At 35.8% G+C, this 12,661-nt stretch overlaps 1 protein-coding gene across 1 annotated transcript in view; it reads right to left on the bottom strand.

The window, feature by feature from the left end:
• Positions 1-593: 593 nt before the first annotated feature.
• Positions 594-12,661, bottom strand: part of ZNF345 (zinc finger protein 345) — a 28,376-nt gene continuing 16,308 nt past the window's right edge. The window contains exon 3 of the mRNA XM_077133461.1: positions 594-3,032. Within this exon, the coding sequence (XP_076989576.1) occupies positions 1,408-2,952 (1,545 nt within the window). The 5' untranslated portion in view covers positions 2,953-3,032 and the 3' untranslated portion in view covers positions 594-1,407. The remainder of the gene's footprint in view (positions 3,033-12,661) is intronic.

The following is a 12,661-nucleotide window of genomic DNA, read 5'->3' as shown; positions in this document are numbered from 1 at the left end:
ACAAGGGAGCACATATTTATCTGTATTGTATAAATTTTTACAAGCAGATGATATCCATGCATTATTTCTGAAATGAATGAAAAATTCACATTTAAAAGGGGCCATCAAAGTCACTGTTTATACTGGGGAAAATTTCAATAGTTAACAAATTAAGGGGTTGATGAACATAGGTATACACTATAAAGCCAATAAAACAGTAATGTAAGTTTACAAAGAATATTAAAGGATAGTTATAGTATAGCATAAACTTGTATTCTTTTAAAAAAAAACAACAGACATAATCATAAACGGTTTGCTCTAAAAGTGTGACAGTAATTATCTATGATTAGTGAGATTACAGATAACCATACCTATTTTTGTTGTTGCTCTGGGCTACATTTTTTTTTTTTTTTTTTTTTTTTTGGAAAGACAGAGAGAAGGAAGGAAGGATAGAAGGAAGGAAGAGAGGAAGAAAGGGAAACATCTTTTTAAACATTTTCTTGTTTTATTGTATTTTGTTTCTCCGTTTTCGTTACATGGGCTGGGGCTGGGAATCGAACCGAGGTCCTCCGGCATAGCAGGCAAGCACTTTGCCCGCTGAGCCACCGCGGCCCGCCCTGGGCTACATTTTTATGGGAACAGGAATTGTATTTCAAAAAGAAAAGAACAAACTTTATAAATGAAAAATAATAAAACAATCTTCCAAAAGGTACAGATCAGATAATGGGGGATATTTTTCAAGTAGCAATAACTTAAACAGGGTGAAACATAGATACAACGAAAGATGTGCAGATTTTATGAACAAAGACTGACCTGACATCCAAGCTTTATATAAACAAAAGTATAACTTATCACACAGGCAATAAAAAAACAATACAAGAAGATAGGGCTCTTGAATAAAAGGTTTTAGAATGAGATTTGGGGAGAAGAAAAAAGGCTAACTTCTTTTAAAAATCAATAAATAGCAAAACAATTCTGAAATGGATTACTAATGCTGGTAATACACAAAAGTTAAGAACTTTATAAAAATAAAAGTTTCAGGGTCAACCCCAAAAGGAATTTTTCAATATTTAAAAATAAAGTTATAATACAATAAAAAGTTTTTTCATTTTTAACATTTACAAGTTTGAATTTTCTGAAATTATCAAAGGAATTAATGCAGATAAAAGCCTTCAAATATCTGTTTTTCATTCCCTGTATGAATTTTCTGAGGCTAACTAATCTATAAACATTAAGTATAGGTTTTGTACCTTAATTACATTTGTAGGTATTCTCACAAGTGTGAATTTCATATGTATTGAAAGTTGTTCTTTAATTGCATAATTCTAATTCACAGAATTTCCATCTTATAGAGCTTCTTATGAGTATGGCTTTTCTTATGTTGCCTAAAATCTGAACCCCAAAAGACTTACCACATTTCTTACATTCCTAAGGTTTCTCACCAGCATGAATTCTCTGATGTTGAATAAGGTTCAAGCCATTACTAAAGGCTTTCCCACATTCCTTACATTCATAGGGTTTCTCACCAGTATGTATCCTCTGGTGTCGATTACGTGCTGAGCCACTACTAAAGGACTTTCCACATTCCTTACACTCATAGGGTTTTTCACCAGTATGAATTAGCTGGTGTTGAATAAGTTTGGAGCCACTACCAAAGGCCTTCCCACATTCTTTACATTCATAGGGTTTCTCACCAGTATGAATTCTCTGATGTTGAGTAAGCTCTGAGCCACTACCAAAGGCCTTTCCACATTCCACACATTCATAGGGTTTCTCACCACTATGCAGTCTCTGGTGCTGAATAAGTTTTGAACCACTTCTAAAGGCTTTATTACATTCCTTACATTCATAAGGTTTCTCGCCAGTGTGAATTCTCTGATGTTGAGTGAGGTCTGAACCACTATTAAAAGCTTTCCCACATTCCTTACATACATAAGGTTTCTTACCAGTGTGAATTCTTTGATGTCTAGTAAGGGCTGATCCAAAACTAAAAGCCTTTCCACATTCATCACATACATATGGTTTCTCACCAGTATGAATTCTCTGATGCCTAGTAAGGGCTGATCCACTAGTAAAGGCCATTCCACATACCTTACATTCGTAGGGTTTCTCACCAGTATGAATTCTCCGATGCTGAGTAAGATTTGAACCACTGCCAAAGGTCTTCCCACAATCCTTACATTCATAAGGCTTTTCACCTGTGTGAATTCTATGATGCCGAGTAAGAGCTGATTCAAAACTAAAGGACTTTCCACACTCCTTACACTCATAGGGCTTTTCACCACTGTGAATTATCTGATGTCGAATAAGGCCTGATCCAAAACTAAAGGCTTTCCCACATATCTTACATTCATACGGTTTTTCACCAGTATGAATTCTCTGATGGTGAGTAAGGTTTGAGCCACTACCAAAGGCCTTTCCACATTCTTTACATTCATAAGGTTTTTCACCAGTATGAATTCTCTGATGGTAAGAAAGGTTTGCACCACTACCAAAGGTCTTGCCACATTCTTTACACTCATAAGGTTTCTCACCAGTATGAATTCGCTGATGTCGTAAAAGAACCGATACAAAACTAAAATCCTTCCCACATTCCTCACATTCAATAGGTTTCTCATTAGTAGTAATTCTCTGGTGCCGGGTAAGGTAAAAGTTCCTATGAAGGGCATTGTCATATTCCTTATATTCAGAGAATTTCTTGCCCATATGAATTCTTTGATGTGCAGGAAGTTGCAAGTCATCTATACAGGATTTCTCACATTTCTTACATTCACAGGATTGCTCTTCATTTGTAAATCTTTGATGCAGAATTAAAGGTGGATCCTGGCTGAAAGTGGGCATATCTTCAGCAGTAAATATCATTTGACTGAAATGTCCTTCCTGAGATCCCTGTTTTCTCTCAAACTGGCTTTTACATTCCCAATCACTTCTGAAACTTGAACACTCAATGCTGTTTTTTGTATGTTTTTCCATTATCTTACATCAGGATGATTCTATTCCATAAATCTCCTTTTTCAGAAATAATTTCTTGATCTCACACCTTGATTCACAGTCTGAAAGAAAATATAAAAGTAAACATTCACTTTGTTCATGTTTTAGGAGAAATGGAACTTTTATAATAGATATGGAAGACCTAACTAAAATTAATTTCCATAAAAAGTGAATGGCTTAAACAATTCACAAATATGATTGGGAAATTTGGTAACAAAATTAGAAAGACTGAGAAGTCATACTAGAAGGTGGAAGAGGTATTATGGAAACAGATTATGCCAAGTATTCCTAAGTACGGGGTTAGATTAAAATCCCCAGTAGACATGGGAAGCATCCTAAATTTCTTAGAGGATGAATCTTGTGTAATACATTTATAAATGAGGATATGTATTATACATGACTCTTTGGGATGCTGGGAACATTAAAAAACTCACATAGGAGAAAAAATCTGGGATAGAGGAAGGAAAAGCACAAGCAATTATACAGAGAAACTATATAGTTGTCACTGAGAAATACAATGTTCGCCTGGGAAATATGAGGCTTATCCTGGTAGAAAAATAGAAGGGACTGAGCAAGTGAAACAGCAGATGAAATAGATTACGTGAGGAGCCAGTTTTAAAATCAGAAGGCAAGAGAAGAAAATAGGAGGTAATATCTTACTACTGGGAGATTACAAGAAGCAGGATACAGACAGGTGAGTATTTTGAATCCCAGTTTGAATAATTTCAAAATTACATGTAATGTACTTAGTTACTTGTGTAAAGCACGCCATATTTGGTAACTCTTATTTTAGGAAACTAACTTCCCAATTAAGTAGAGACTGAGAAATGGAATCGATTCAAAGATATCATTTAAGACCCTGCTCAAATATCTCAAGACCATTCCAGCACCAGTTCTTTCCTACAATACTCAATACAGCAAGCTTGTTTAGACTAGGCACTAAGTATCTTTTGAAATTACTATTGTGTTGGCTTGAAGCTGTTATGTACCCCAGAAGGGGCCATTTTCTTTTAATCCATTTCTGTGGGTGCAGAGCTGTTGTAGGTGGAACCTTATAGTTAAGTTATTTCATTTGAGATCTGACCCAGCCCATTCAAAGTAGGTCTTAATCCTTTTACTGGAGTCATTTATGAGTGGATAAAAGACAGAAAAAGCCAAGAGAAGCTCATGGAGAGAAGCCCCAGAAAAGGTGATAAGAAGCCACTGAAGCCAAAAGCTGGAAGGAATGAAACCTGGGAGAGGAGGGCTAGCAGACATTGCCTTCCCATGTGGCAGAAGTGTCCTGGATCCTGGCAGCCTATCTTCAGAGTCCAGGTATTATTCTGTTGATGCCGAGATTGGGACACTTTCATGGCCTTAAAACTGTAAATGATAAATTAATAAATCCCCATTGTAGAAGTCAATTTATTTTTGGTACATTGTATTGTGGAAGCTTTAGCAAACTGAAACAACTATCAGTGACTATTCCAAACTTGGTGATTTCACACTTGAACACTAAAGCAGCATTTTATCTAGCTGCCTGCATTTCCAGTTTTGTACACTTAGCAGCCATAGTGATATTTAGCCTGGCACTGTGAATAAAATGCTTCAATGGTTTCTTTCCCACTGCCCTTAAAACCCATACTCCTTAACTTGTCCTTAAAAATTCCTCAGTTATTTGGTTCTAGCCTGCCTTCTTCAACTTAGTATGCTTCTTCCTTAACAAGAGTAAGCTATAGCTATAATGGCTTTCCTAGTTCTTCAGATGCACTAAACTCCCCACCTCTGCCCAGCAACTCCCTATGATTCACCTGCCTGAAATGTTCCGCACAACTCTGTTCCCCCCACTCCCAGCCACCCCCATTCTTGGCTTTATAAGTTTCTGGCCATCTCTCAGGTCTTTACTAAATGGAATGTCCTAATAAAGATCTTTCCTGAATTCTCAGTCTTAATTATGTAACACCCCCATAATATTTCTTAGACCATTCTTTTTATTTTATTTTGTGTTTTACTTTGGTGATGGTTGTTTATATATCTGTCTCCCATCACTGTAAATTTCACATCTGTTTGAATTTATGCTATAACAGACATAAGCTTCATGAAGGCAACTTGAACCCTGATTCATACAAAAAGATAAAAATATATTGAAATGGCTAATATAATAAATGAGTTTTAATATTTATTTTCTTTAAGAATAAACTTCTAAAATATACTTTCTCTCAAACAGGGAAGACAGATCACATGCAATTGTCCTTACCCCTTCTAAAACCTCACGTGAAGACATGAAAAGGAATTTTTAAAAAGGAATAAACCCACAAAGTCAAAGAGACCTACAGAGGGAACAGAAGCAACATAACTTTTGTGGCTAGAAAGTATAAAGATAAAGGATCACTAATTTAACAAACCAAAGGAAGATGTGCTCTAAACCAAAGATAAGTAATACCCAATAGAGGGTGATTCATGCTGCAGGAACCCCAGAAAAGAGTAATAAATTGAAGTACTAGATACCTCTGAAAGTTTACAGTTGACAGATGAAAGGTTAAATCAGATTCTTACTGTCTACTCTAATATACAAATAGATAGGCAAAGATCATCAGATATTTGAAGAGAGCCTGTAACAAAAGAGATTCAGCAAAGAAACAAAGGAACTCAGAAGATACACTATGTATGGAAAAACTTCAGAAGCAACAATTAATATCTTCAGAGGGATATGAAAAATAATTTCATGCATGATATAAGAATAGGATGATATAAAAGGAATAATAAAGACACAGAAAAGTATTCTTGGGAAGTTAAAATATAAAACGGGAATGAAAGCAAATCATTAGAAGGGTGTGGTGGTTTGAAGTTGTTATGTACCTCAGAAAATCATGTCCTTAAATTTAGCCCATTCATACAGGTGTACACCTATTGTATATGGGACCTTTTGATGAGGTTATTTCAATTGAGATGTGACTCCCCCCTCATTCAAGGTGGGTCCTAATCCTTTCTCTGAAGTCCTTTATAAGAGGATAAAACACAGAGATGAAATTAAATGACACTCATAGAAGAAGCCTCAATGAAGCTGAGGGAACAACTGAAGCCAAAAGCTGAAAGCAATGAAACCCAGGAGAGAAGGACCAGTAGATTCCAATCATGTGTCTTGCCATGTGAACGAGAAGCCCCAGGAGACTTTCCTTGTGGAGAAGGTGCCTTAATCTGGATATTTTCACCACCTTAGAACTATAAATTTGTAAACTAATAAATTCCAATTGTAAGTGTCAATTCATTTTTGATATATTGCATTTTGGCAACTTTAGCAAACCAAAACAAATGGTTAGAAGACGAACGAAGGAAATCTCCTTAAAAGTAGTGCAAAAGATAGAAAGATAGAAAATAGGAAGTGAAAGTTGAAAGCTTAAGAGGGGAACTCTAATCTTTAATAAGGAAAAATCATTTAAAAGAGTCAACTAAGCATCTACCAAGTTCCAGGCAGGATGCTAGAAAGAATGAAGAAATCTGAAAATCACCATTTTAAAATCACTAATATAACAATGGTTTAGCAAAGATCGTTTATGGGTTCTAAAGTCACAATGTGAATGGTTATGGTTGTTGAAGGAAACAGTATTCACTTGGTCCCAAAGTATGATTTCACAGATTATTTCCTAATTATTAAGAGAAAAATATAACTTTCCATCAGAAAGATTTGGCACTTGCCACCTTAACCTCAAGTGTTAAAATTTGGCATTGCCAATAGCGGAACAACCTGTGGTTTTGTGCCTTCTGATGTGATGCAATATAAGGTATATCCCATTATCTATGTAGTATTCTTACCCAAAATAACCGGAATCTAAGGTTCCTCTTTCCATGAGAAAGCCATCAGACAAACCAAGAGTATGGGTCATTCTATAGGACAATGTCCTAAATTCTCCCTAAAATTCAATGCATATAAAACAAACAAACAAGATGAGTGACTTTTGAAAATTAAAAGATAAAGAGGCCCAACACTAAAAGGAATCTTGATTGGATTCTAGGTCAATCAAACAAGCAAGCTCACAAACAACACAAAAAGCAGCTAAAAAATAAAAGATAATTTCAGAACCAGTGGATATATCTGAACATGAAATATTTGAGATATTAATTCATGTTAATTTTCTTAGAATTAATATATATGCTAGTTTGAAAGGATTATGTGCCCTAGAGAAGCCATGTTTTTTTTAATTCCTAGCACTGTAGGCTGAAAACTTGATTAGATTATCTCCACAGAGGTGGGCTTACCCAATAGTGGGTATTAACCTTCCAGTAGAGGGAAATGTGACTCCACATATTCCATGTGGTTCTTGATTAGTTTACTGGAATCCTTTAAAAGAGGAAACACTTTGCAAAAAGCTTGAGAACAACAGAGTCACAAGGGCCCATGAAACCAGAGCCCTTGGAGATGAAGAAGGAAAACAACCCTGGTGGAGCTTCATGAAACAAGAATCTGGAGAGAAAGCTACCAGATGTCGCCATGTTTGCCATGTGCCTTTCCAGTTAAGAGAGAAACCCAGAACTTCAATGGCCTTTCTTGAAAGAAGGTAACCTCTTGTTGGTGCCTAAATTTGGATATTTTTATAGATTGCTTTAGTTGGGACATTTTCATGGCCTTAGAACTGTAAACTTGCAACTTAATAAATTTCCCTAATAAAAATCGTTCTGATAGGTAGCAATGTCTAACTGAGGCTTGCATAAGAATGACCTCCAGAGTTGTTGGGGTCCAGGTCAGGTTTTTCATGCAGGCCTCTGACTGCTGACAAAGCCACATCAGAATAACCTTGGAGGCAAGGCCCCTTGGTCTCCTGTGGAATGAGGTCAGCCTGGGGTGTGTCTTATCTAATCCGGCCTTACTATGGGAAATTTCTGCCTCTGCGGTTTCTAGCAGGCTAATTAATGTTCTCAAGAAAGTTCTGTATTCCTATTCATTACGTTAAGCACATTCTCATGTACTGCACTGCCTTATCAAGAATTCTATTGTTAAACAATATAAAATAAACTTGCACTGGCTTCTCAGGGCAGTTGCCTTCAGTCAGGCAGTGAACCACCTAACCCCTGCTTTCTCTTAAACTCTGTGTTGTGTTTTTCTTAAATCTCCCACTGTCCCTTATGACCCTGTTTGAACCATTGCTCGAACTGGACTCGGCCCAGAGTAGCCTCTTGACTATTGAACTCTCTCAGCCACTGATACCTTATCTGCTACACCTGTTTTCCCCCTTTTGGTATCTCAAGACAAAAAACAAATGTGGCAAATTGTTAACAACTGGTGAATTTAGGTGGGGCTTGCTGGAATATTCTTTCAATTTTTCCATAGATTTGAAATATTTCAAGGAAAAATTAAAGCCTGCTTTTAAAAATAGCATTCATTAAAAAAAATAGCATTCATGAAAATTTCCCAGAAGTATGACAGGCATCTAATTATTTTAAGGATTCACCTGGTATCTAGCATAAAAAATAAAAAATATTCACATGAAGACATATTTTTATTAAATTTTTGGACACCAGAAACAAAAAAAACACCCTAACAGTTTCTGATGGGATAAAACAGGATATAAAAAAAGAACCAGGAATAAAAATGGCTTTGAAGTTTTCAACTTCAATTCTATAAATTAGAAGTCATAACTTTAAAATTCTGAGGGAAAATATTTTCAGGGAAATTTTCAATATAGAATTCCCTGCTTGACAAAACAACCCATTAATATGATGGTAGAAAAGGTTCTTTTCAGTGAAGCTAGACTGTGCAAAAAATTACGTCTGACATCCTTCATTAAGTTCTACCTATACTAAAAAGTGGGAGTAAACCAAGAAAGAGAAAAGCACAAAATCTAACAAGAACTCAACACGGGAGAAGGGCACAGAATTCAAAGGAAAGGAAATTAATATCATTCTAGAATTATAGTTGTACAAAAATCTTAGCAAGCAGATTATGGAGTACAATGAAGAATTATAGGGAGGGATGTCTCTAACCAAAAGGTTTCATGATTATGTTTAAATATATTGTGAAACAGTTTATTTTCCAGCAGATTTTGAGTATGAATTACTGATAGATATATGGACAGTTAGATATCACTTCCTTTATTAACAGCAAAAAAATGACAGTAATATTTAAATGGGCAAAAAAATACAGTAATATTTAAATGGGAAAAAAAGTTGTACAAGAATGAAAAAACTATTATTAACTAAGTCGTGAATAACATCCATCTTAGAGAGTAAAAAAGCCACAGAATGCGAGAGATATTTATAAAATATTTAAAAGTCAAAGAATTAGTATCCAAAATATAAAGAATTCTTTCAATTCTTTATTAAGAAAACCAAACAACCCAAGAGAAAAGGGAACAAAAGAAACTAAAATGAAAAGATGTTCAGTTTCACCGGCAAGAGAGAAAATGCAAACTAAAGCCACCATGAGATATCACTACACTTCCATCAGATAGGTTAAAGAGTCTGAAAATTCCAACTATTGGCAAAGATGTGGAGCAATAGGAAAACATAAATATTGGAAGTAGGAGCACATGCAACTATTTTTGAAGAGTTTGGAATTATCTAGGGGAATATGTATATATTCCCTAAGATTCAGCAATTCATCTCCTAGGAAGGTATCCTAGTGAAATTCTTGCATATATGCAAGAAAAAAAAATGTACAGAATGTTTGTAGCAGAAGTTGGTATTAAGAGCAAAAATCTGGAACTCAATTATGCATAAAGCAAAGATACTGGATAAATCAACTGTGAAACAGTATATAGCAGGAAAATAAGATATAGCTAGTCTTCAGAATAAATGACTTTAAAAATATTAATAAACAGAAATTTAAAAAGAACACATACAATATGACTTTATATGAAGTTTTAAAAGTAGGCAAACTATTAAACACTCTTTAGGAAGTGTGCTGGTTTGAAAGAATCATGTACCCTAGAAAAACCATGTTTTAATCCTGATCCAATCCTGTAGGAGCAACCCTTTCTTTTAATCCCTATTCAAAAATGTAGGTTGGAATCTTTTGATTAGATTATCTCCACAGAGATGTGACTCACCCAATTGTGATTATTAACCTTTGATTAGAGGGAGATGTGACTCCACCCATTCCAGGTGGGTCTTAATTTACTGGAATCCTTTAAAAGAGGAAGCATTTTGGAAAGAGAGAGAGAGAGAGCCATGAGAGGAGAGAACCACAAGAAACATAAGAGCCATGCAGCCAGAGACCTCTGGAGATAAAGAAGGAATACACCCCTGGGGGAGCTTCACAAAACAAGAAGCCTGGAAAGAAAGCAGGCATTACCATTTTTGCCATGTGCCTTTCCAGTTGAGAGAGAAACCCTGAACTTCATCGGCCTTTCTTGAGTGAAGGCAACCTCTTGTTGATGCCTTATTTTGGACATTATTATAGATTTGCTTTAATTAGGATATTTTCAAGGCCTTAGAACTGTAAATTTGCAACTTAATAAATTCTCCTTTTAAAAAGCCATTCTGTTTCTGGTATATTGCATTCTGACAGCTAGCAAACTAGAACAGGGAGTCATAAGAAAGTTGGTAGAATTTTTTATAACAGCAGGAGAATAATTTCTTACAAAAATGTCCAATGGTTATACCTCAGAGGGGAAGTGAGAGGGATTACTTTGGCATGGGCAGGCAGATGGCTTCTGAGGTGCTAGTAATTTTGCATTTCTCAAAGTGCAGGGTGATTGAATGGTTATTAAACAATACAGTATATTTTATATAGGTCTGTAGGTAAAAATATCTTTTAAACTTGCTTTGATCTTTCAAGTCCCAGAAAAATTATGGCCTTCTTCACCCTTCCTCTTATGACAATTTTACTTCCAGTCATTTATAATGTGCTTCCAATCTTGATTACCATGTTTCAGCAAATGAGGCTTAAACGTAATTCATTTTATGGGCCTTCCCAATGCATACAATTGCATTTTATATACCTAAGATCCCAAATGCATGAAGGAAGTAAATGCAATTTATTCCAATGAAAGAGAAAGAGCGACCATTATAACATTTTCACCAACATTAAAGCATAAAATAAATCAGATTGAAATTACATGCTATGTCAGTATGAAATGATTTATGTACCCTAGAAAAGCCATGTTTTAATTCTAATCCCATTCTGTAAAGGCACCCCCTTCTTCTAATTCCTATCCAGCACTATAGCTTGTAAACTTGATTAGGTTATCTCCACAGAGAAGTGACTCAATCAATTGTAGATATTAAATTTGAATAGATAGAGATGTGTCTCCACCCATTCCAGGTGGGTCTTGATTACTTTACTGGAATCCTTTAAAAGAGGAAGCATTTTGGAAAAGGTTTGAGACTCTGAAAGAGCAGAGAATGACAAGAGTGAAGAATGACATAGCCACTAGCAGAGTCCATGAGCCAGCGATCTTTGGAGATGAAGGAGAACACCACCCCCGGGAGAGCTTCATGAAGCAAGAGGCATAGAGAGGAAGCTAGTAGACATCGCCATGTTCGCCACATGCCTTTTCAGTAGAGAGAGGAATCCTGTACTTCATTGGCCTTCTTAGATCAAGGTATCTTTCCTTAATGTCTTAGATTGGACATTTTTATAGCCTTGCTTTAATTGGGACATTTTCGTGGACTTAGAACTGTAACTTGCAACTTATTAAATTCCCCTTTTTGAAAGGCATTCCATTTCTCATATATTGCATTCAGGCAGCTAACAAACACAATGCATGTGTTCTAGTTTGTTAGCTGCCTGAATGCAATATATGAGAAACAGTTCTAAGTTCATGAAAATGTCCCAATTAAAGAAAGGCTATAAAACACATGCATTTTGTGAAAACCCTTTTATAAAATTCATTAATAATGTAAAAAAAATTTCAAATTGTATTTCTTGACTACTGATTAAAAATGTACTCTCATGTTCTCTACTTACTTGATCATGCAAGTAATACAGGCACATTAAATTCTTGGAAATTCATTATATGCAAATGAATGCACCCTGGAATTCATTGGTTTAAAAGTCACTAGATACAGTATAACCAAGTATTTAGAGATAAGAATGAAGCTGATCAGGTCAAGATTAAGGTAATTCAGAATACAGGGGTAAGGAAGGCATTGTCTGTATTTTAGAACTTTACCTATTCTAAGAGACCAAAGGAAGAAAGGTTTATTTTATCCAGAACCTAAATTTTCTGTAGCACATAATTTAACTCAACTCATCTGGATAGATCATTTAAATGACCCAAACACAGGAATTCCAGATTAAGAATGAGGCCTTTAATCCGATATAGCTTAATGTAATGCCTGGATACATCCCAGAGTATATTAAGCAGGTAATCAAAAAGTATTGGCTGAGACCCTTGAGGGATGGGAGAAAAACTATGGAGCTATTAAACTCTACCACCAGTGAAACTTCTGATACTGTGTCAAACATTAGGGACACCCAAATCGATAGGCCAAGTCTTTGACCTTGAGGCTTCTTCTTGTGAAGCTTATTTATGTAGCAGAGAAGCTTAGCCTAACTATAGGTATGCCTAAGAGTTACTTTTGAAGGACCTCTTTTGTTGCTCAGATACAGTCTCTCTCTCTAACTCCAACTCTGCAAATGAAATCATTGCCCTCCCCACTATACGGGACATGATAGCCAGGGGTGAAAGTCTCCCTGGTGGTGTGGGAGATGACTCCCAGGGATAAGCCTGGCCTTGGCACCATGGGATTGACAATGCCATCCTGAGCAAAA

This window comes from Tamandua tetradactyla, chromosome 16 (assembly GCF_023851605.1).
Source record: "Tamandua tetradactyla isolate mTamTet1 chromosome 16, mTamTet1.pri, whole genome shotgun sequence".
Taxonomy (NCBI): Eukaryota; Metazoa; Chordata; class Mammalia; order Pilosa; family Myrmecophagidae; genus Tamandua; species Tamandua tetradactyla.
Note: the sequence above shows the minus strand (reverse complement) of the source record. Positions and strands in the feature narration are given on the sequence as shown.